The sequence below is a fragment of the Pararge aegeria genome, chromosome 19 (assembly GCF_905163445.1).
Source record: "Pararge aegeria chromosome 19, ilParAegt1.1, whole genome shotgun sequence".
Lineage (NCBI taxonomy): Eukaryota > Metazoa > Arthropoda > Insecta > Lepidoptera > Nymphalidae > Pararge > Pararge aegeria.
Genome location: NC_053198.1, coordinates 10,022,354 through 10,048,567, shown reverse-complemented (window position 1 = coordinate 10,048,567; position 26,214 = coordinate 10,022,354). Strand labels below are relative to the sequence as shown.

The 26,214-nt window shown below is 35.2% G+C and overlaps 1 protein-coding gene across 1 annotated transcript in view; it reads right to left on the bottom strand.

Moving 5' to 3' along the window:
* Window positions 1–21,194, bottom strand: part of LOC120632076 (Down syndrome cell adhesion molecule-like protein Dscam2) — a 52,611-nt gene extending 31,417 nt beyond the window's left edge. Inside the window, exons 1-7 of the mRNA XM_039901852.1 lie at window positions 21,122–21,194; window positions 12,015–12,094; window positions 5,100–5,171; window positions 4,032–4,176; window positions 2,133–2,308; window positions 1,273–1,363; window positions 26–176 (exon numbers count right to left, since the gene is read on the bottom strand). Of these exons, the coding sequence (XP_039757786.1) occupies window positions 26–176; window positions 1,273–1,343 (222 nt within the window). The 5' untranslated portion in view covers window positions 1,344–1,363; window positions 2,133–2,308; window positions 4,032–4,176; ... (1 more) ...; window positions 12,015–12,094; window positions 21,122–21,194. The remainder of the gene's footprint in view (window positions 1–25; window positions 177–1,272; window positions 1,364–2,132; window positions 2,309–4,031; window positions 4,177–5,099; window positions 5,172–12,014; window positions 12,095–21,121) is intronic.
* Between the last annotated feature and the right edge of the window lie 5,020 nt (window positions 21,195–26,214).

Below are 26,214 nucleotides of genomic sequence, written 5' to 3'. Positions count from 1 at the left end.
TTACTTTGCTACTCTTATCTCTTACCTCTCTCCTAGCGAGTTCACCTCCAGGCGTGAGCACGGAACAGATCCATCCGCCTCTATCGCGTGTACGGTCTACGTTGTTGATCGTAAGGTGCCCTTCACTCTGTTGATAACGCGGATCGTTGCCGGCACCGCCTTCCCATTTCACTGAGCTTTATTAACAAAAATATTACTCTCGTGACAATCTATATTATATAGATTGTGCATGTATTATGTTTTCCATTATTTATACGTCGCAAAATATTAAATCCTCAAAGATTCACTTTATGATATAACCCTCAGTGAACTAAGGGTTATATCATAAAGTGAATAAATCTAGTGGAGTAATAAAAAACTTCAAACGTGGCTTCAAAATAATGAAACAAAAGATTTTATGAGTGGTTATTAAAAAAATAACAACAAAGGCTGTGCAGGGAGATTTGCTCCGCGCTACTCTCGCCAGTATTCTAAACTAATTAGGTACCTATACTTATTTCATTATAGCGAGTCCGATCTTCGTTGTTTTAGTAACATTAAAAAAACTTTGGAAACAAACTTTAACATTACAGTTAAAGTTCAAACATTGAAAATGGAGAAAATGGTTTTTTTTTTAATTGTTTCAGTGATATGACAATTCAGTTTATTGAATAGAGATATCACTGAGATAATAAATTACAAATATATTATTTCTCTTGTAATAATAAAAGATACATGAACCCTTTTTTATAAACTCGCCTATTCACCATGAGTATACTCTGTTAAACAAATTATTGTTCTTAAATTATTTGTAAAACAAATGTGATTAAATCTAGTTAAGTACGCTGTTTTAGTATAAAACAAATATGGCGTATAAACTCTCAAGCGTTTGTGCTTGGGAATTTGATTTGATCCATTACCTTAGTAAAATTGATAAAAGATAATAGAAATGATAACAAAAGAAATGTAGCGTAAATTCGTAATTTTATATCGATGATCTAGCTAAAATAATTTGAGAGATTGACGTAGGTAGGTTGTAGCTCCGAAGTGTAATTTCATAACTTGATAATGCCTTGATCGTGTGCGATCAGCTTTATTACCAAATAATATAAAAGATACGTGATTTAAGACCATATAAAACCATCAATATTGCAATCGCTGAATGTGACACGAGAGTGATAAATAAATCATACTCTGATTTATTGTGATAATGGAATAAAACCTTTTTCAATTTTCAGCTCGTAGAAACGTTAAAGTTTTCAATTAAAATGTTGACTTCGATAAAATACTCACTCGATTGGAAAACCATAGTAGGGGCACCAAATAGTGACGTCAGTCCCGGCTACTGCTTTTACTGGATTCATTGATCGTATGTATGGGGGACCTGCAAATTAATTACTAATTAACAATTTATTTACCTACTCGATAATTTGAAATTGAATTTTTGACATAATTAAGACTTAAAATGAAAACTTATATTCGATTTGTTTTAAATGTATTCGTATATTCGCGCCATTACTTTTGCGTAACAGTAACACGTTTTTAATTGTATTTGCATAATTGCCAAAGGTCGCCGTGATTTGCTCTATAATATTAATTTGTCCATCGAAATTGAAATTTGTGGCATTCCTCTTCTTCAACTTTTGCTATGAGAATTGAAACGTAAGAAACAGTAAGTTGCAAGGAATAAACGTATTATTCTTTCATTTGCCAAGAGATTGATATTAGTATAAGTTTTTAATAACAAAGTAAGACTATCTTTCTGCGGCATTAACAAATAATAATCATATTTTTTCAGAATGTGCTATACTTTAAAATATTTTATTTTAATTTTATTTGTAAATATGAATATGAATTTTGGAGAATTCTATATACTTAATCTATATAATTTAATAAATCGAAGAATTGTTCTTCATTTACTTTACGGCTGCTAACATTGCAAAATCAATACCCATGCAAAGTAGAAACTTTAGAACCGAATTCCTTAGGTCCAAAAATTTTTTGAAGCTACAAGCCACAAGTCTAATATAACCATATATAACAAGCGAAAGGAAGGAGAATTTGTATATAATTTTTCTCTTCATATGAGATTCATTGTCATTAGAAAATTCTTAATAAAAGAGCAAAAGAATGAATTATTTAAATAATACTACCGTAGACATTAAGACGGGCGGCATGCGCGACGGACCCGTGGGAGTTAGTTGCACGACATTCATATCGGCCACCGTGCTCTACCCTTGCGCTATTCAGTGAAAGCGTCGACAGGATGTACTTGCTGCTGGGGCCGATGCCTGAAGGACCTGTTTCTCGTCCTTCCGTAATTATTGCCCTAAGAAAAAACATTTATTAATATAATTTCTAGATGACCGCTATTTCAGCCGCGTTTGTTATTCGCGTATTCTTTATCACTGCTTACCTGCTAACATGGTGAAACAAATTTGCAGCGTGAAAGAAAAACAAATAAACAAACAATATTTCATTTCTAATGGTATACCTTAGTTATATTTTTAAATTGCGTACTATTCCAATACCTAAGATAAATTAATACGCTAATACAATTTCATGAAAACCTGTTCAGTCATTTTAGCATTAAAAGTTCCGGTCTATACAATAAAAATACAGGGTTGCTATCCATAGCAATCCTGTATTTTTTTGGATAAAAAGTAGCCTTTGACATTCTCTGCCCCATAAGCTATAACTGCGAAGAATCACGTTAATCCGTGGCTCCATTTCTACGGGATCAAAGAACGAACAGACAACCAACAAACACATTTTCACATTTATAACATTTACTTAGTATAGTACAGAAGGTAAATCGATTTTTTTTCTGTGATAGTAAGGATACGGAAATCAGAATGACCTTATTTAAGTTTTTTTTATCTTCTGTGGCAGGCAAAGGTCAAAGCCCATGCAGCCTAACTCGAGTCTATATTTCCGATAGAATTCGTTTTCTTTTACGTTATGGAAGTAGGTACATACTATTCAATATATCGAGTAAACTTAAAAGTGATGAAGCCCTTTTAATGAAGTTTGGAAAAGGTTTGATTTTAAAAAGGCGATGAAAATGACGGAGTATAAATATACGAATATATTTGGTGGACAAAAGAGAATAATAGGTACTAAAAAAGAATTTCTTTGGCAGTACCAAAAAAATATGAGAGGTTATTATTAAAAAGCAACAGAGACAAAACTTCAATATGAAAATATTGTAACATGTCCCACACATAGGTCAAATAGGATAAGCTTAAGTTAATTTTCACAAATATTTCTAGGGAGACCAGACTAAAAGTGCAACAATCTGTAACTTTTCTCGTTAGCGAGAGCTTCATTCGAAATATGCTTCGTATGGTCTACTAAGCAATTTTCCATACTTTTATATTTATTTCTTTGAATGTATCTATTATTTATTATCAGTGTAGGTTGATATTAGAATTGGCACCACAATTCTGTTATACGCAAATATCAACCTACATTGGCAAATGGCAGGTCTATTCAGTAAACTGTATTTTTCCACAAATAACGAGGTGCTAGTGGTGCGAGCCTGCACGCCTGAGAGTTCCCTATAATGTTCTCAAAGGTGTGTGAAGTCCACAAATCCGCACTGGGCCGGCGTGGTGGACTTTCATTGTGGGAGGACACCCGTGCCCGATATTGGGCCCGTAATGGGTTGATATGATGATGATGATGATGAACGATGTTAATACGACATAACTTCATTAGTATCTGTCAGTTTGGTTTACTTTCGTTAAGAGATTTATGGTCTTAAAGGATTAGGTGTCGTCTGGCGATGGCCATTCCGAATATAGTTGTCATCCCCCCTTGTCTGCTCGCTGGTGTTTAGGTGAATACGGAAATGGAATAGAGAAAAGGCAGCAGCGTCCTGAATGCTACTACTACTATATATAACTGCGATCATCAACACGTCTGCCCAGCGTGGTGATTTTGGGTTCCCATTGGGATTGGCCCTTGGTCCAGCCGGGACTTTTATAGGCTATTTATGTGGCTGATGAAATAAGTATACCAATGAAAATATTATTATTATTACTACTTACCCGTGATGTGCTGGTATGTTCTGTCCATCTAAGGTCCATCGGAACCGCGGTGGTGGTTCCCCGACCGCTGAACACTTTAAAGCAACTTGCGCGCCTGGCTGCACCGCTTGCTCAATGAAAGTGTACACCAATTCTGGACGAGAGTCTGGGAAATAAAACTTTGGTCGTAAACAGAACTACAACTGCACATTGGATACAACTTTCTGACCAATTATCTAACTAAGTAAAGCCGCGGTATAATCGCCTGATAGAGTTTTCAGTCTTTTTCTGATCCGTACAAGAGTACCTTACCGTAGTATCAAAAAAGTTATTAACTAAAAAAACACGACTGCCGATTTTTTTTTTGCAGATATATCCAATGTCATTGTGATTCTAACGATAGTCCATAAATCCAAATCTAAGAGGCATTTAGAAGCTATGATGGATTAAATAATCTCACGTACATAAATTAAGTTATAAAAATAGGTAGCTGTAGCATTACCCTTCTTTTTGGGGCAGTCGTGTAAAAAGTTCCTCTAGAATTACCGACACTTGTGTGATTGATCAATGAGGCGAAATTGAAACATGCTGCAGAAAATTGTTGCTTCCTCTTCAGTCTTGTGATTTGCATTTTCAACTACAAATCACGAAGTTCTGGGTTCGATTCCTGAGTATTGCCAAAAATTGTTAAGTATTTGATTTATCTGTTAATTTTTCATAGTATCAGCCCAAAGTTATAAAATTCGCGCAAACCCCGAGATTTGGATAGCAGGTTCAGCGGTTCGGTTCCAGTTAGTATTATCATCTGATAATAATCGTGAAAGCCCACCAACCCGCATTGGAAAATGGTGTTGGTCGAAGCTCTATAACCGTCTCTCCTAGTAATTGAGAGAGAAGACCTGAGCCCAGTAGTGAGTAGAAGTATATGAAGATGATGATTTTGTTTAATACTGTTCAATTAATAAACATACGAAGCAGTAAGTAAACTCCTAAGTGCTAGGATGAAGAAAATGTTTAAGAAATAAAAATATGCTCTGTGAAAAAAGAAAATGTTCTCAAAGCATAAAACTATATACAAGGGTTTCTTACCTGAGGAGCGCCTGAGACGTTTTCGTTTGACGCTATAGCCAGCAGTTTTCTTCGCTAACGAGCACCATATTACTGGAGAATATACATAAGTGTAAGTAATCAAATTATTATTTGTTTTCTTTTGTATCAAACGAAGCATCATATTTATAAAAAAGAAAAGTAGGCAACAAAACCTCAGCCGGTTTGCGCAGTAGACAGCGACCCTGCTTTCTGCATCTAAGGCCTTGGGTTCGATTCCCACAACTGGAAATATGTTTGGGTGATGAAAATTAATGTTATTCAGTATCTGGGTGTTTATCTGTATATTATAAGTATTTATGTGTATTATATTCCTAAAAATATTAATCACCGATCTAAGTACCTATAATACAAGCTACGCTTACTTTGGGGCTAGATGGTGATGTATAATGTCGTAATATAGTTATTATTATTATTATTAGAACACTTATCCCTATAATGTGAACGGTACACGTGTCGTCTAGTGACTTAAAGAATTATATAGACATATTATACCAAGCATGTCGCAGCTATCTATACTAAACAGTAAACATTGCGACGCGATTTTAGTCCCGAAACAAAATCTTGTACCTCTTATACCAAACAACTATTGGCCCGTCTCGGGAATCGAACCCAGGTAGTTTTATGATTTGTAGTAAAATATGCTAACCACTTGACCAACGAGGTAATACAGAAATATCTTTAACTAACACAATAGTTTTTTCCGGCGACATCATCTAGACGGAATTCGATTATACTGTAATTTTTCTGAAAACAATTAAGACTAGGTGTTATTTCAAAGAATACACCTTAATTTATACAACACGAAGGAGTAAAAATCATAAAACTAAAAACTTTCACATCAAAATATATTTAACAATACTTTAAAAACATTAACAAAAACATCATTCCAGCCAGATCGTAAAAACCTTAGGTATTTATTACAGAGGCAAATGCATCACCAAACAGCGCAATGCGAACAAAAAGCGGCGCATGTCTTTCCCAATTTTGTACCACAAATTTTAAAACCTGCAAGCAACTGTCGCAAACTAAAATACTTCTACATCGTGTATGTTACACAAGTTGCTTTGAGAAATTTTTACGAGTAGAGGGTAGGCAATAAAACTACGTTGTCGCCAACGGTATCCTATAAAGGTCATGCAGAATTTAGGTCCCGCTGAAAAATTCACTCACTTTTTCGTTTTACTATCCGCATCCGTTCAGAATTTATAACCCCGTAAATCGTGAGCGAGCAAAAAATTTACAGCCAACAGCATCCACAGACGTCGGCATAAACGAAGTTTCTATGGACCTGTCTTATCTTTGTTATATACTCCTGGTAAGTTGATCAGTCAGCCTTTATAAATGCAAAGAGTCTCAAACAATCAGTGTGATTTCTCATCGCCAAACTTAATTTGTCAAAGGTCGTACTGATAAACTCTACTAATTGCCATATATTATACTAAGTGTTTATTACATATTTATGGTATATACCAATGTATTTATATATATCTATACATATGTATGTATAAATATATGTGTATACTAGCTGTTGCCTGCGACTTCGTCTGCGTTTGTTTTTGTTTTTTGAGACACATGGACATTATATTTAGGTGTAGTTGTGCTGAAATTTTTAAGTTGTTTATTCTTATGAAAAAAAAAACTATTCGCATAAACAATATCTGAAAAGAATTGTCTGGCCTTCCTATCAGTCTCAGCTCCTCCTATCACTTAAAAAAAATAGTAATCATTATAGGACGCATCGAAATCGCATTAAAGGTTAACGAAGAACATTTCTATAATTTTTTATATAGCCCTTGTGTAAAATCGTTAAACTTTTTCATCACCTCTCCCAAAGGAACTGAGTTTAATTTCGGGATAAAAAGTATTCTTTATTACTTCTATTACCTTCATGAATATGTTCCCAAAGTTTCATGATGATCGGTTCAGTAGTTTTTAAGTGAAAGCGTAACAAACAAACTTAGTTTCACATTTATAATATTAGTAGGAGTAGGGATAGGGATAGGGATATATTTATATACTTTTTGTGACAGAGCTCATCCGCGGAAGAACTACCGCTTTACTGTCTTCCGCCGCCAAACAGCAGTTTTCCTGTCTAAATGGCGTGGTTGCCGCTGTAATTACGGGCACATGAGGCTTAACACAGGTTGATGGTTTCTGATACGTGCCGCTAAGATGTGGAACGCCCTCCCGGCTACTGTGTTTCCTGCCACGTATAATTTGAGTTCCTTCAAGGCTAGAGTGAATAGGCTTTTTCTAGGCAAGCGTGCTCCAACCTAGACGGGCATGATTGTCGTCAAACGCTGGCCTATCGTTAATAAAAAAAAACCACAGATAACCACCTTTTAGGACGTGTCCTTTGCATGTCTGAAATTTTTCTGTACGGAAAATGCACAAAATGCTCTACTATTAGAGATAGATATCATCAGATAGATATCTGTCGAGTTACTTTGTAACGAATAAAGAGTATAATATCAATGCTTTCAATTGAATTTAATTCAAAAGGTTTTTAGGTTTCCATTTTTATTCATCTCACTAGAATTAATTTAAGTGTATGGTTCTCGCTCCAGAGATGGGCGATAATAACTGCGACTCAGTCTTGCACTATAGCAGTATTATCGAATTTGGGTTTCACGATACACATTACCTTTTGTTTGCCTTATTCTCTACTATTTTTAATTTACTGTGTAACTGTTAATTGAAATAAACTTATTACTTACTATTAAAAAACATATCTATCTATACAACAAGCTCAGACTGTTCGTTTGATGCTACAGCCGGTAGTTGTCTTCGCTAACGAGCACCTTATTTCTGGTGAGTATAGGAACTTGCTCGTAAGTGTTCGTGATAAAATTATTATATGCAGGCGGCTGCAGCAAATCACAGTTAGTAAATGGATTATCTGACGTTAAAATAACTTTTCAAGTCAAAATTAACATACAACCTAATTACAGCGTTTTCAAATATCGTATTTAGATAGATTTGAAGTAATTATAAGTTATGATTGCTGGCCCAAAAATGCACATACATGATACATGTAATGTTTTAGTACCTAATAATTCTGAAGGTATTATAACATTCATGCAATACAGTTCTTCATTATTGATTGAACGTAGAATAGTTTCAAACATTCAATTAAAGAGAAAAATGGCCTGCCGTAACAAACTAAGCTACAAGTTTTGCCTCGCAACAATAGATTTTTCCGAAATCCAATTTTAACGTATGAAAATCAAAAAAGTCAGCCCCACCCAGCCACCCTATGACACCCGCCCCGTACAAAGATGGATGCCAGTAGGAAATATCCGGAAAACTATTCCAATTTGGAAAGATACATCTTAGTGAAGTTACCGCTAGTCCGAAATGGACTCGAAAAATTGATCCCGTCAAATTCACGTAAAACGTCCTTTTACTATAGTTCTTAAACAAGAAACTAAAAGCTTTTACCGAAACCACAGTACACGAATTATTTACAATATCGATGAAGAAATATCCGAGCCCCAAAAGTAAAAAGAATCAAACATTAGGTACTACGTCTGCACAGTCGTTTGTGCATAAAAAATTCGGCAACCTATTGCCATTTGCAGATAGAAGACCAACCTTCGGGTTGTTACGTGCGTCCTGGGAAATAAATCATTTTCTAATATCCTGGACTTTTTCTTTCTCTGTGTGAACCAACTGCGACTTTGTTCTTTTCTCTCAACCGTAAATAGAGTTTTAATTATTAAAATAATTATGTTTATTACAATAGGAGGAGCAACAATATGAAATGACTTCGATAAACTATGTATTGTATTTTATGAAAGATCACCATTCCCCCAATTTTATCTCCAAAGTTTCCAAAGCGAAAAATGTTGAAATAAATAATATGGGTGTTGGGGAAAAAGTATATAAAAGTACCAAAAATTGAAGAGAGAGAATAAGATAAGAAAGAATAACATAAGTAGATACGTTTCAGAACAAAATACTTTTTTTTTAAATCACGTAGGTTAGATACGTGGAAATATGCAACTATGTTATCCGGTTTAAATAATAAAAATCTATATAAATTATTTTGGAAACTCTCCCCTCAAGGGTGGTGAAATAGGGGTAAACGTTTTCGCTGTTTTTTTTATTATTATTAAGTCAACGAACCTGAAATTTAGAGAATAAGTGTCTTTTAAAGCATAGATAGCCGGTAGCTTTCTTTCTGTAGTAGGGCATGGTGTCTACCATTGGAGATTTTCTCAAGCTCAAAGGGTGCGCGCAACTAAATTTTAGGAGTACTTTTCAGGATTTTTTTTATACATCGCTTTTATAAATCAGATGCAATAGTATAAACTTAAGGGTATGAGTTTTCGTCTGATTGCTACCTTTTAACGTTAAATCATGGGACTGATTTTGTCGAGATAGGCGTAGGCAGTCCCGGGATTTTTTTTTAAATTTCAGGGCAAATAAAAATTTCATCGCGGACGAAGTCGCAGGCAACAGCTAGTATAAAATAATGTTAACAAGCGATAACAACCAAGTAATAAGAATTATTTTTCGCAACAATTTACGACGAGCCGAGGCCTTATTTTTCTCTCTGAGTGAGTACGGAATTTATGAGAGACCCCCAAAGCAATAAAATACCTTGCGAGAAAATGAAGGAGCAAATCGCAATATATTTGTTCCTTGGTGGCTAGAAGAAACCCATTTTAGCCGTTCGCGCGTGGAAATATTATTTCTTGCTAACAATAGGCCTTTTGATTATACTTTCATTTTGTGAGATGTACCCTATATTAGGGCATTGCGACCTCTTCGGATTTCCTCTACAAACAATATTACCCTCATTTATGGGTTTTGGATGGTTTTGTATGCGAAATTGAATATCCTTTTGCGTTTGAAAGTTTGATTTAGGAACGTACAAAAGAAAAAAAAAAAAGCTCTACATACACTACAGATTACGTGTTCAATAAAATCGCGGGGAAAAAAATATAACACAAAATATATATGGTTTGTTCAATTCGATATCTATTTCGCATGGACGTCGAGGGTCCAATTAAAATATTTTTGTTGGATACATTCCATTTTTTTTTGTATACTCGTAGGTCAAAAGATTGTAGACTCTTGATTATTCGTTTTACCATGCAAAACACTTCATACATGGTTTTATTATTCGCTTTCAGAAGTTCCAGCTAGAACTTCACGTGCATAGCGTGATGATTCATATCGGAATTTATGCGAACTGTTGCGACGCACAAAAATATTCACTGGAGTTTCATTCTGCAACATAATATTGTTTTGCATAATTGAGGTAAATGTTGTTTAACTCAAATAACGCAAACTGGCCAAACATGTCACGGTTTGTTTCCTTTGCATATACACGGGTAAGAGTAAACAATGGTTATTTTCACAGAATTAATAACATACAGAAACCGTGTGCTCGAATAATATTGAAGCATCAAAACCACTCTGCTTTAGTAGTGTTACTCGAACAGGCGTTTAGCACTTAGTTCCATTTACCAGTTGACAGTAATTATTTTACCACTACTGTTCTAAAAGTTTACCAAAAAATGGGAAAGCTACCAACACTCCGCGGATATGAAGCGCGGGGCTATACCACCTATCACTGTTTTAGGATCCAATGCAATGCATGCAATAATGGCTGAATGAGTTCATGGCTTTATGGTTCTGTTATTTTGTGGGTATTTACTAATATTAATTTAACTTCATTTTGCTGAGGTGTATGAATGTTTTTTAGTGTCTTACAAATAAGAATATATAGTAGTTAGTTATGCAGTGTTCGTCTCACTACAATTCACACTTGACATTGATATCAATAGCGTAAAAAAAACACGGCTTGACAATGTTCAGAAATGGCTAAAGGAAACCACCGCACCGCGGCGTCCAATTTTCATCCTACTGGCAACGCTTACACGAATGCGCGCATTTTTCGCAACGCAATCGTTATTAATCGGATTGTCTATTTGGTGTAAAAATAACCTTCACTATAGGACATGAAAAGGCGATTTCTTAGATCTTGAAGGTATTCTGGGAATATAATGAATAAACCAAACCAATACAAATAATTTGCATCACACGACTTTCGACTTACAATACGCGGCCAATGTCTAAAAGTAACTTTAATGAGTGGGCCAGTTAAGCTACTAAGTTAGAAGAAATTTTACGCAGGAAAAGCGTCGATACTTTTTCGTACCTAACCTTGTTTTTAGGTATAATTGACGGACCAAGCTCTTGGCCCACTTGATGGTAAGTCGTAAACCATCGCCTATTTTACAGAGCAACATTTCGCAGGGCATTCAAGGAACACGTCTTGCAACAAGACGCCCTATGTCTATAAATCTGAGGAGTAAGTACTAAGCCGCCTTTCATTAAACCGGCAACCACGCCTTAGCTTACTGGCAGGAATAAGCTTGGTGGTAGTAGTTCCTAGGACGAGCTCTGTCACAAAAAACTCTGCTACTTCTAAAGTTATTATGTTTTAGCGGATAATAAGCTCACTATGCCATCCACCGCAGTTCTTTAGTGTTTCAGTAAAAAGAGATATCTTCTGGACTTTGTAAAGTCTTATAAGTTTCTGCTTCCAGTCCCGAAGCGAACTTATGTCTTACATTAAGAGTTATGACCTACCTTGGTGAACAAAGAGCTCCATTACTCGGTACTTTTATGTATGGTTCGTTATCCTCACTTTACTTTAAAACACTGTATTTTGCTTCATATATTTTACCGATAATGTATAATATCAATTTACATACTTTATTACGGATGATTGAAATACTTTTCACCGAAGAAGAGCAAGCAGAAAATACAAAAAGGACTTGTGTATATATTAACAATTGAAAAAGAAGCCGGTCCGAAATAATACTAGTATGTAAAATTTGCAGAGACGGAAAATGAACCATATAAATGTTGACTTACGTAGACTCCTGGAGATTCGCTGCTGCTTTTTTAAAACATCGCATTTTATTCTCCCAGTTTCGTTCTCTCTGCAGATGTTCCTGTCGAAACAAACAAATTCATTACACGATCTGCGGTCCTAAAAATTAGGTATTTGGATTTTCTGTAAATAAAGTATCAGCCCGGAGTTTGGAAATTGTTTTCCAAAGCCTGTCACAGTGGAGCACGTTGAACCGTTGTCGATCCGGATTATTACGTGTGTTGCTGTGTTTGGCATCGGTACTGTGGGAAAACTTCTTAATCGCAGGGGAAATTTTTAAAACTGCGCAGACGAAGTCGCGGGCATCCGCTTATAAGTTAGCGTTTGCAAGAAATTAAATATTTGCTGGAAAAAATATAATCACGAAAAGGTATATTTATTTAATGATCACGCTGTTGAAAAAGATTGAGCTTATTCCAAGTGCCATACATAAAAACAAATTTTCTTCTTTCACTTCGATTTTCCGAAAACGAATTTTCCTAAAGAGTACTTACCTATGAAGAACTTAGAACTGGAATGGATAAGTATGTTTTAATGCGACAGCACATATTTGAATATGAATTAGAAAGTTGTGTTAGAGCTGATCTACTTAAAGAGCAGGAGAAAAACTACATGAAGTTAAGAGATTAACAATGATAAAAGTTCTGCACTTTGATGCTTTCGACGTACAAGCGGACGAGAAGACGATGATAATATGTCATTTCATTTAACGGATCGGAGCAAAAAACGAAAATAAAAATTTTAATAAAACCTACGGCTTCGAAAATCGTGAGTTTTTTTTAATATAATGTACACTATTCTACTAGGCAAGCCAAGTCTTTCATTTGATACCCACATTGAGGCAGTTGTGAAAAAAATTTAATTTGCCATTTTGTAGCGGCGGCTATGTTGGACCGATTTTCGTCAAACAAACCTAAGAATGCTCCCACCTTATCCACCTTTGAAACAAAAAAAAAAACTAAATCAAAATCGGTTTATCCGTTTGGGAACTACGATGCCGCGACACAACACACATACACACACACACACACGTCAAACTTATAAGTTATAACACCCTATCGTTTTAGCGTGGGCATCAAAATCAAAACAAAAGAACCCTAGTCATCGCAACATCAAAGTTTTTTTACAGTCTTCAACGTTCGAATCAAAATATCCGATCTCAAATAGGTCATGCGTGATGATAAACGCCAAGTCAAATATTTTTAAGTTCTCCTACATATTGGAATGTGAAAAGCTCGACAATGTTTGCCTTCTATTATAGACGAGCGCCTCGAGAAGAGTTCTTCAAAATAACAAGAAGTAAGAATCTTATTATTTTTAAAAGGAAGATGCTTCTTCCATTCTCAAACGCTACCTTAATAGGAAATAATAAATGTTTTTTGTAAACACAACGAAAAGCTTCTATTTGAAGCTTTTCAAACAGGTTACAAACTGATTGAGCATAAACGAATAAATAACAATTTCTGATGTTGATCTAAATAAAAGACAATAGTAACAAAGGAAGATTTTCTGCGGAGATTTTGTTTTATTACTCTGTAAAATAATATCCAACAATTTTCTCATTATAAAAATTAATATGAAAGACTTCAATAACATATTATAATAATTTTACCTACCGTGTTTATGAGCCGATCAAAAGTAACAACTTTACATAATTTTTCATTTATTTTAGATTCGATTTTGTAGTTATTTTTTTTGTAACAATGCATAGCAACAGCCGATACAGGCAGTTAATCATGAACGAAATAAATAGTTGAGTTTACCAATCAAAGATCTGAGTATCAACGTTACAAATGTCAAACGTCATCTCTTTGAAAAGTCTAAAAATAAAAGTTGAAGGCTCCTGATTTATTTTGTTTAAAATGTGACGAGAGTTAACTAACTAACAGCGGAAATACGTCACCATGAAGATTGTTTTTGCTTAGGCTTCGTGTTTCATTAAAAATCGACACTTTCTATAACAGTTTGCATTTAAAACTCCTCCCGTACTACACCGTTGTTTCCAACTTTGTCATATTCAAGAGTTTCTACAAACTTTTCGCATTTACAAACAATTTTCCGTCTACAAGTTTTCATTTGCTTGGACTGTACAAATATTACAGTTAAAACTTTGCTGCAATGACGTACAGTGCCCTTTATAATTTAACGTTCTATAATAGGTAAACCCCCGACCTCATTATGGTTAGGTAACTAAGTACAAATTAATTTAGCGACGTTCTTCATAACGGTGGAAAATAATACCTTTGTTATTTAGATTCCAGTTTAATTTCTGGTTAAATCATTTAAGTTAGACAAATTTAAGAGATAAATAAAAGTGACAAACATTCAGCGTTCGTAGGAATGGAACATAATACTATGTTTTTTGAAGCTATTTTGCTGTATTTGGAATACTTTAGCCGTTAGAAAACATTCGAAACTCGTGTGTTTGTAATTAGCAGAGCTTCGGATAAAGGAACGATATACGGGGAAATAATTCGAGTAGGTACTCGTATGTTATTTGGAATCCCTCGGGCTGTAATTGGGAAGCTCTCTGTGCGATATCGCTGGACAATGTTAATAAAAACCCGAAACAGTACGCGCTAAAATAACCTTTATTACAATGACGGAGGTACGAAAAATAAATGTAATTATTTTGCTTTCATGGTAAAATTCTTGGGGTGAGTTGAGTAAGCTATATGATACGAAGCCTTATTATGAAATGTTTTATTTTTAATGAGGGTATCATTGTTGTGTCAATAAGCAGAACTCGACCTACGAGTATATGTTATTAGTAGTAAATATCGGTATGACAACAGAAATACGCATTCCATTTGACACCTAGAAGCTGTGATAGCCCAGTGGCTAGTCGGCTTCACTTTCGGGGCGCCAAGTTCGACTCCTAGTACGCACCTTTAGTACGCCGGTAATGGGTTGATATGATGATGTCGATGATGAGGATGATGATGATGATAACACCAAATTAAAGGAATAGTCCAGTCAATTTTGTTTATTTTGACGACTTCGTTGGTGTTAGTTACCATTGAAGACATATTGCCTAACAATTAAGTGTTCTGGTATGACGCTGCGTAGTGTATGAGTTCATTTAATTCTGATCGCTATTGGTAATGAATAGTTTCCTAAAGGAAACTTACTTTCGGTAATCTACGAAGTTTCCAAAGAAATAAATCTGGTTCGGTCTGGCTTCGGACATGGCTAGTTACCACTCAACTGACAATGACGTGGCGTCAAGCAATTTAGCGTTCCGGCGCGATGTTATGTACAAATGAATTAGATATATGGGTTTGTAAAACTGTCGTAAAGCAAATTAACAGATTAGCCTACTATCATCTTACTTAAATAGCTCGCTCTCGATCGGTTTTATTTCACTCTAGAAAGAGACTGGTATGACTGACTATCGTATACTGTTGTAGTAATTGCAAATGTATCTAATAATATGAAAATTCTCCAAAATCGACAAACCAGTTTATGTGAACACTTTGTAAATGTAAAACTTAGTTGAAATATTTTACAGACTTGGGACCAACGGTGTAATACGGAAAACTTTGTAAACTGTCGACATTTTAACGTTCACTTGTTTACAACTACCTAGAATTTTAACGCAGTGAATATTTGTTCTTTAACTTTAATTGAAGTATTGTTCACATTAATAGCGCTTTTGTTTATACATCGCATAAGTAACAGTCGATAACAACTTAAACACCATGAGGTGTATTTGCATTGTCTGAGATGATACAAGACTGAAGTTTACACAAAATGCCCTCGTATTATATCAAAATACCGTGTACCATGAATGCTTGCAAACTTTTCTTTTATTAAATAAGAATTATTAGCACAATCGTCAAAATCATAATCAATTTAATAAAATACTAGCTGTTGCCCGCGACTTCGTCTGCGTTTGATTTTGTTTTTAAAGTATTCAGTATCGCTAAGCCTTAAATGATTATAGTAGTATATATATATATATAATATATATATATATATATATAACATGTGACTGTCAATCAATTATAGACAAATAATTTGCAATAAAATAAAATTGCGACTATAATTAAAGATCTAAGCTATCCTATCTCTTAAGTTGGACCAGACTGCTCACGGTGTGCCCATTTAATTCAAAATCGGTTAAGTAGTTTAGGACTCCATCGCGGACAAACATCGTGACAGGAGATTTATATATATTAAGATGTTATTTGATATGTGCCAGATATCAATTATTAACCGACTTTACAGAATTACTGTAACACAGTGCAAACTAAGTGTCAGTTGTTATCAATTAATTATTTAATTCGTTCTAATCAATTTATTATTAAAGGATGGTACAAGCGTCAGGGCATCCTGAAAATAGAATGCATACCAAATGTTAATTTAGCTGTATATACTTATACTTAAAGCATAAGTAGGAGTTCATCAGCTTAATAACATTCCACTGCTGGCACAGGTCTTCTCTGGCTTAGTAGAGAGGCATTTGGAGGATAAATAAATAAAATAAATAAATATACTACGACAATACACACACCGCCATCTAGGCCCAAACACAAGCTACGCTTAGCTTGTGTAATGGGTACAAAGATGACTGATGAATATTTTTATGAATAATATACATAAATACTTAGAATATACATATAAACACCCAGACACTGAAAAACATTCATGCTCATCACACAAAACATTTTCCAGTAGTGGGAATCAAACCCACGGCCTTGGACTCAGTTAGCAGGGTCGCTGCAAACTAAAACCACCAAGGGTTAAAATCAGGTTAGCGGGTTTAAACAATTATTTTTGCATGTAAATGATAATGCCCTTCGAGGCACGGGAGTGGAAAACGCCAATTTCCTGCAGCTTCTGAATATTTCTTTATGCCATGGGCCTAGTACTATGGCTAAAAGCAGTTAATTAAGAATTATACTGTAGCAGTGAAAAAAACGGTGATAGTGGGCAGTGGCCAGGAGCTCGACTTCACTTTCGGAGGGCCGGGTTAGAATCCAAGCACGCACCTCTAACTTTTGTAAGTTATTTGCGTTTTAAGTAATTAAAATATCACTTCCTTCAAATGTGAAGGAAAAAATCGTAAGGAAACCTGCATGCCTGAGAGTTCTACATAATTTTCTCAAAGGTGTGTGGAGTCCACCAATCCGCTCTAGGCCAGCGTGGTGGACTACGGCCTTAATCCCTTCTCACTGTGCGAGGAGACCCGTGCCCTGTAGTGGGCCGGTAATTGGTTGTTATGATGATAATAGCAGTTTCGGTATTATTTAAATACTAACCATATAAAAAAATTGCTTAATACGATAGAAGTAAGCCCCTGGTGACCCAATCCGAAATATCACTTTCCGTAAATCCAAGAATCAGTATAATCGCAAAAATAATAAAACTCTTTTTCAGTAAGAATAGCACAAAAAATTATACTCGTCACGTAGGTACTTAATGTTATTATCCTGAACTTCTCACAAGCCGCTGATAAAGAGGCATAATGGAATGAAAACATCGCGTGAGTAAACTTTGTCAGGCGGATTTCGAAATATAAGCGTAACGAGAATGAGTTACGAATATTTGTTTATAGATATCGTACATTTATGGCCTTACAACACAACATTTAAACAGAGAATTAGGTGAAGTAATGAAACTATACTAATAATCAATCTGTAAGTTTCTAAAAAATTATTTTATATAGTTTATGTTATTAAACAAGCTGTGCTCCAAGATCTCGCCCGCGTTTATTGAGGGTCGAACTACGCCTTACTCATAGACGTAGCCGTACGTCCTGTAATTTTAATTGGTTATTATCTCCTAACAAATTATTCCTTCGTGACAAAAAAAAACTCTTTACCATTTCGCATAATGAAACCAGCGTTTTGATTATGGGCAACCCAGGGAGGTTTTTAGTCAAGCAGTGGAATCTTATAAGCTATTGATTAAATGCAATTGCACGGCGGCCAAGATAACAGACAGACGACAATGCAAAAAAATACAGTTTTGGCTTCAGTATCGATAATAGAGGGTCCTCTTAAAAAGAATTCACAAAACAGCCACGGACGATCCGACTTTTAAAACACGGGCTTGCTAGTTGCTCAGAGAAATTCTTGACAGATAAATAAATATCCATAAGAATACACGTAGTACTTAGGTTAAAAATGAAACATTTCTACTGCGAAACTCTCTCATTGTACAAAAATGTGTCAGCAAATATTTAGTAAGGGTAAATAATTTGTATTGCGTAGGTAGGTATTTGTAGACACGTTATTTGGATTGCTTCTGCGAACTCGTGAAAATGTCTTTAAAAGAAAACGTCGAATTGTTAAACGCTCTTTCAGAAAAAGACAATTAGGAAACAAAACAATTGTTATTTGTTACACGAAATACTGAAAAAATCTTCTTTATCTTTAAATGGTTGTACAAATTGGGTCTTTTATTTTCGTTACGTCATCATCGTAGGGAAGAGGGGTGTTGAGCATATACCCACTAGGCTGCTCATATAATAGATGTTGGGCTTTAAGGGTAATATTTACCATGCTAGTGATAATAAAGATTTGTTTTTACATTTACATGGTGATATTTGGCCTTCATGACGATGATCTACGTCATTAGCAACCTATTAAATGTCTCCTCCCAGAAAAATTGAAATTTGAAGAAATTTTATTCACAATGGAATTTTGAAGAGTTATAGTTGCGTGCCGGGGTTCGAACTGAACCACTAAGCCTAGCGGTAAAATAAAAATACGTACGGGAGGGGAGGTTACGTCTATGAGTGAGGTACTCGCGTGGTACCTGTGTTTTCTATTAGGAAATAGCTAATAGAAAACACAGCTAGAAGACTACCTAAAAACCAACCGACAGCAGGTAAATAGTGGTTGAGTGACTATTATTTGTTTTCATCAAAACTAAAGATTCCTTACCGCCAAGATGGACCATGTTTTATCAAAAACCTAAAAATAGATATTACAGTCTGATTGTCATATGAATCTCTGCTAAACCCATTTTTATCACATCATTGTTCAAATATGAAAATAAAGCGATCAAAAAAGTTTATTTCTCAGCTGGTCAAAACGCATCTGTTCAAGTACGTAAATAGTTTTAAAATTAACATACAGTAAGAACAAATTTGAAGTAATGTAGTAGCAATGATCCGGTACTCGAATGACAAGAAAAGTTATCATTAAGTTTTATAACCACTTTCTTCTAAAAGTTTTGCTCAACGCTTCCCTAAAGTTACGTGTACGGTTAATGTCTACAAGAGGGGCGTGAGATGGGAAATTAGAGTACGAAGTGGGTCAAAGTCGCTCGGGGTCGACGCTCTACGGCATCTAGGGTAATTATCTAACAGAGGTCGCGTCTGTCATTACGTGATATTGTTTGCTCAAACAATACAGCTGACTCACCTTGTGTAGCGTATTATGAAGAGATAAAGTTTCATTTTCTTTTGTTTCTTACGAGTTACGATTTCTTATTTAATATCGCATCCCTTGTTTTTGTTTATGACCTTAATTTTTATGACAAACTCACCTGGTAGAGAGCGATATTAATAACGAAGCCTACCTATCTGGAAGATATAATATCTCAGTTGTAAAATATATAATTATATTAATTTACTGCTTATCCAAGAGCACTTTATGTTATAGGTATGTACAATATATTCACGTATATAACTACTTTATTGTACACCACAAAAAGTTTTAATTATCAGACAACAATATGTACCTTAAATGTAGGTAGGTAAAAAAACGGTATTATCGCTTAAGAGCGTTCTCTTCCAGGCTAGGGAGATATTGAAATGTGGACAATGGGAGATGGTGTATAATATAATGATACATACTAATCTAAATTTAGAGAAGTTTACCTCTAAGGCCTAAATGTTTACCGTAAAATGGTAAAATGAGAAAAAGTATGTGAGCTAGCAACATTCCGCGGGTGTAATGAGAGTTGTACGCGGGGCATTTTCACTGTTTTTGGACACAATGCTCACACAATAATGGCTGAATGAGGATTATGTATGTTCTCAATTCTGTGTAAATACCTTTAGAAATAAATACATTTAGATAAAATAAATAAATTAAAAAATTTACTAGGACTATGAATAGAGTAGGCCGCTTCAGCTCCAAAAGCAAATCAAAATGTTATTAGAGAGTAGGTAATCTAAGATATTAATTATATGGTTGTATGTTCTGTTTTTATTATTATTTTGAATTTGAATTTTTGGTTATTGTTATTATTATTGTTATTATTGTTGTAATTATTACTCGTTCATACATTCTTTTAACAGCCCCGGGGAAACGAATTGGGCAATTGGGTAATGTCTTCACGGGGTGCATTGCTAAATAAATAAAAAAAAAATCACACATCGCCATCTAGCCCCAAAGTAAGCGTAGCTTGTGCTATGGGTACTAAGATGACTGATGAATATTTTTATGAATAATATAAATGGATATTTATAATATACAAATAAACACCCAGGCACTGAAAAACATTCGTGCTCATCACGCAAACATGTTCCAGTCATGAGGATCGAACCCCATGCCAAAAATCAGGTCACTTCCCCTCACTTACTCCGCCTATAGATGTTTCACATCAAAAATATTCTTCATAACCGACTGCGATGAGCATCAATTTAGTTTTAGAATATTATTGTTCTTGTTAGTTGTTATTATGCTAGCTTTTTATCGCGTTGTAAGTCCGCTTTTATTACGGTTTTTTTGCCAATCCCGTGTAAACCGTTTACTTTTCTGGGATAAAAAGTCTGAGTCTATGTTGCTCTCCTTTTAATAAACTCCTTGCCAAAATTCAAGGTAATGGGTTGCTTAGAAGGGCGTGTGGAGACATCACCCAAACAAACACACTATTGCATTTATAATAATAGTGAACATTATAGGATTTTCTTTTGATACCTGATGTACCTACATGCCAAGCTTTTTGGGTAGCATTAGAATAATTTAAAGTTGGCATGAAGCTTTAGTTTATAAGAGCGTATAAAACTGCGCACTCCACTTAACTTACTTTCAATTCGAAAAATAATTAATTCAAACACGACGTCAGTATGAAAAGCGTCGGCAGTACTTTTTAATTCGTAGAGTGGTCTTGAGCTATGTTTACTTACTCTTTTTCAGATTGACTTAGGTGCTTGCTCTGTGAGTTTCTTAGACCAACTCGCTGATCCTTCTTCAACTCGGCGAAACCTGTAGAACAGACATATATATCTAAGTTTGTAAATGGGTATTTGACTGAATACTTTATTAATCTAACTTAATCTAAAATAATAATAACGTTTATTTGACCGCTCTAAGCCGTGATAGCCTTGTGGTTAGGACTTCGGCTAGACTTTCGGGGGGGCGAGTTCGAATCCTTGGCCACGCACCTCTGTGTGCTTAGAACGCACATAACTAAGCGATTAGTAAGTATTAGCAATATCACTTGCTTCAACGGTGAAAACATCTTGAGGAAACTTGCATGGCGGTAATGGGTTGATATGATGAATGCTCTAATCTCCGAAACTGCCAGTAAGATTTGAAAATATTTAGTTCATATTTTGTTATTCCGAATCTTAAGTATGGATAGATATAGGCTATTTGCTCATAATTTTAAAATAAAATAATAATTACAGAAGAAAAAAAAAACAATAATAATATTAATCAAAGAGAAAACAGACACAGGATAATTAAATAGTACCTACCAGGTGAGATTGAGGTTTTGGTTAGGGGTGACTTCGGCCTTCAAGAAATTCGTTTGCTATCAATAATTCTAAGAAATTTGCATGAGATGTGGAAGTTTACTACCATCGGTTTTCTATAGTAGTATCACCTAAATAATGAGAGTAGAATTATGAAACAATCATAATTATTTTAAGAACGTCAAGGAATGTCATAAACTGAAATTTTCTACTCTGCTTCAAGCGAAGGTAGAATCCCCCAGAACTCTTACTGAACATATCATATTATTTTTAAAATAGTATTTTATATGTCAGTATACAGCTGCTTATATTTATATTTGGGTAATACCTACTTATTACTTGGTTTATGTCTTTAAGGTTTAGCGATAGCATTAATTGTCGTAGGCACTATTAAAAACGTTAAGTACATAATATAAGTGAAATTAATTATTTTCTCTGTATCTAGGTAAATTTTACTACTGGCACAGAACACAAATCAAAGAATATTGGTCATAAAAAGGTGATCTGCGGCACCATCGATGGTTTATCGTTAGTCCATTTAACTGGGTTACGGTATTAACGAAGTGAGTGCAGCACTTATTCGCGCCAATGAAATCAATGGCCACTTCCATACACAAGTTCCCATTTATATTTTCGGGCGTGCGCAATAAAATCAATACTGTGAACTTTGCAGGAGTGCAGTGACCCAGTCACCAAAATAAGGCCATATGTGGCGTTAAATATTTGGGAAATAAAATTCGGCCGCTTAAGAACCTTTTTAAATCTTAATAATTGAGAGTATAAATCATAAACGTCACCCATATTATTTAGGCCGCAATTTGCGTTCGACCTTAATGCTATCAAAGGTACTGAAATATTTAAATAGAGAATATTGCCCGTTTTGAATGCTTTGGTTACTCGTGACAGCAAAGGTGCTCCTAAGAAAACGTAGCGATGAAAAGCCTATTAATTGGTTTAAGTAAAATAAGATTCGTCCATGATAGAATGTAAATTTGAAATAGCCCTTTGATTATAAAATATCAGCAATAATCCTAAGATGAGATTCAGTCATCTAAGTTTTAACGAAACGATTATTGCTGAAGTCAAAAAACTATGTTAGTCAGAGAAATGGTTTATTTATTACATATTTACAAAAATCTTTGTAAACAGTATTTATATTCATACTTTCTATTTCAGGTTGTGGAGCTTCTTGTATTATTACCTACTTCTGAGTCGATAGTTTCAGTTGCTACAAGTTTCAGCGGACAAATCCTTTCCGTGAGTGTTAGCACTTTTCATTATGGTACGAAATCGTTAATTTAATGGTATTTTTAAAACTTCATCAGTGTTATTACAAAACGCATTGTGCTGTATCTTAAATATCGGAGGTAGAAAACGTTGGCACTTAAAAAAAATATATAAAGAAAATCATTCCAAATGCGCATATTTACGTAGAAACCGGCATCCCACGCGGGTAAGAGACAAAGGCCTGCAAAATTACAGTCTTGCTTTTAAATGCGAGAATGAATCGCAATGTCTCGTCCCCTCAAAGCTTTGCGAATCTGTTGTGGAATGTGACTTTGTCACTTTGTTCATGAATACGCGGACGGGGTTACCGCGTATCTGCTTACGGAATCATGATCCCTATTATAAAAGTGAATTGCTAACATTTTGAGCTCATTGTTTGCTTCAGTTCAGTGGTTGGGGAGAATTCATTTGACTGGCAATTCCTATGTTCTTTTTAGTTAGACATTTCAATTCTTAATTTCAAAAGACCAACTTATGAAATACATTTATGTTAGCCAGTTTATACCAGTAAGCTCATTTATAAATCAATTAACCGTATTCGGTCGCGACTGATTCAGGATTTCTGTTTAGAGCGTCGCTTCTGAGCTGTTAGATGCCTCGCATAACCGGATTTAGTGGTATAAGAACGGTCGCATTCACTTCATGTCAACACACGGGCAACAAGGTTCATTTATACACCTTGGCGCAATAACAATCTACGTGAAAAGAAGAAACTATTTAGAGAAGTGTAAGAATAACATAAAAGCAAAAATTCCTGAGGGTATTATTTAAAGTAAAAATTGTGAAGAACAAGTCCAGCGCTAAGTTCTTGTATCCGAGGTGAAAACTTCGAAGCGGGCGTCGTTGGAGCGTTATCACAAAAGCTAGAGTTTAACTCCCAACGCGGTGCAATATTAGTTTTGCTCGGTTAAAAAGGAGCGCAAATAATGGATAAAAATATTGGGAATATACAATTGAAGTTAAAGGCAGGAAAGAAAAAAAGAGTGCTTGAACTACGTCTAAAGTAGTTTAACGTGATCGGAATGCTATTGTGTTTCTACTAATGCTTGCGCAGTTGCACAGAGCGAACTGCGAAAGTAAATTTCGAAGGAAAATGCGCGTGACATTTACCCTAGCAGACTGGCCTGTACGTGAGAATTTAAAAATGCAGAGCCTCCTTTTAAAGCCAACATCTTCTCATTTTGTCGGATGTTGCCGCGAGACAAAACTAGCGGAGTTACACTCGTCCTCAAATACAAGCAAAGCGCAATATCTTTCCCTTTGAAACTGGGAAAACTCATAAGCAGGTAGAATGGGAATAGGGCGTTGTTTTTGTGCCGCGTGGGAAAAATTGCTCCCGACACAAATTAAACGTCTGTTGCGGAGTTCTTTGTGTACTCCGGTGTTGTCATAGTTCAAATTTTAAATAAAAAACGACTTTCATTCTTTTCAAAAGCCTTCAGTCCTGGTTGTGAGAGAAAATATTTTGGAAATATTTATGCCGCAACTTTTGTATGCTGTAAAAAAAATTTAAGGGTGTAAAGTATTCAAACAGGCACCGAGAAAACCGAGTTATATTATATATGTGAAAGTGCCTCTGATTTTTAAAAAACTGGAAGTACGAAGCTGCAGGCATCATAATGGGATACAGTTCCACTCTAAGCCATTATGATGCCATTCTAACACATTTATTACAGCGAGGTTACTTTACAATTGATGAATTTTCTTAATGAAAAAGTTTCTTGGAAGCAACCGGCTCCGTAACTCTTACAAGATAGAATAATGAATGTTTAAATGTAAATTGTCAATTGTTGATATGGGAAAAGAGCAAATGCTGATTTATTTGCCGGCTTCTTCTCGGTAGAATCTGCATTTCGAACCGAGTGGTAGAGTCACTACAAACAGATAGACTTGACGTTTCAATAGTGCTTATATTAAAATGAATGAATTTTAAATTTTTTATGCCATGCCAGCCCGACCCTTTACATATGATCCGTTACTGGCGCAATATACTTTCAAAATTTATTATCTTAGCCTTTTGTATACTATTTACAAACTTACTAACTAAGTAACAATATAATGCCCTGTTCCAACATTTGCATTTGAGTTGCATGTAGTTTTTTTACTCTTTTATCATTCTACTTAATTGCATCAAAATCTAAGTCCATTAATAAACTCCTAGAATAAACCTGCTGAAATATAACATCGCCATCACGGAACAAATATATACTGCCATCTACCTACCAAGGTACCATTAGCAGGCAGTTGGCCTGCTAATAGGAAATAAAATAAAACAACGTCAGTTCGTTTTCACTAAACACCACTCTTTTCAAGATTCTTTCCCTCGTCGCTTTTGTTACCATAATCACCTAAACATCATTAATTTCTCGCTTCTTGCGTTTTAACGAACCAAAAGCAGGCACGTAGTATAATGAATGAGGGTAGGAGGCTCCTGTCTACTCGTCCCCGTCTCAGAGGCAGCGGGCAATGGAGACAAAGTGAGGCGAAATTGCCGGTACGAAGTCAGGCAACGGTCGCGACTGGCATTGTCCCACAAACAAGATGTTTTATGAACCCGCATTTGAGGGCAATGAAACGAATTAGGCTCGTGATATGTCGTTTTGTTGTGGCCCAACTAGATTGCTGCGTAGGTTTTTATATAGCCATTATACATGAGGCCGGCCTATTTAAGTAACGGAATGGACTATTTATATTGTCTGTCATAAAAATTTGGCCAGCTTTTAGGTTTTTTTCCTACTGACACGCTGGTCTAGTTGTTAGCTTTTTGAACTACAGATCTCAAGATCGTGGCTTTGAATTCTGCGACGGACAAGCATTGTCAGGAATTATTTTTCTAATCAAAGTCAAAGTCAAAGTCAAAAATATCTTTATTCATAGGTGGCACTTTTGATGCGTACATAAGAATTACACGGTAGTGAGATGATGGCGATAACCACATTCGTAAACTTAAAACTAAAGCTTCGAGGGTTCCAAACGCGTCCTGGTCTAAGAAGAAGGCCACAACAAATTTAGCTGAGTTTTTTTTTTGTTTTCACCATCTCACAATGTCATTTAAAATTATTAGAAGAGCGACCTGGTTAGAGCAATAATACACACCCAAGCTTTTTTATCGATTACGTAGTCCTTTATACTATAATAGGACTTTTCTATAAGCTAACGTTTAATACAAACTTTGAACTTTTTAAGAGACATCTCCAATCGAATTTCTTCGTTTCCAAAGTTAGGATATGGGGGGG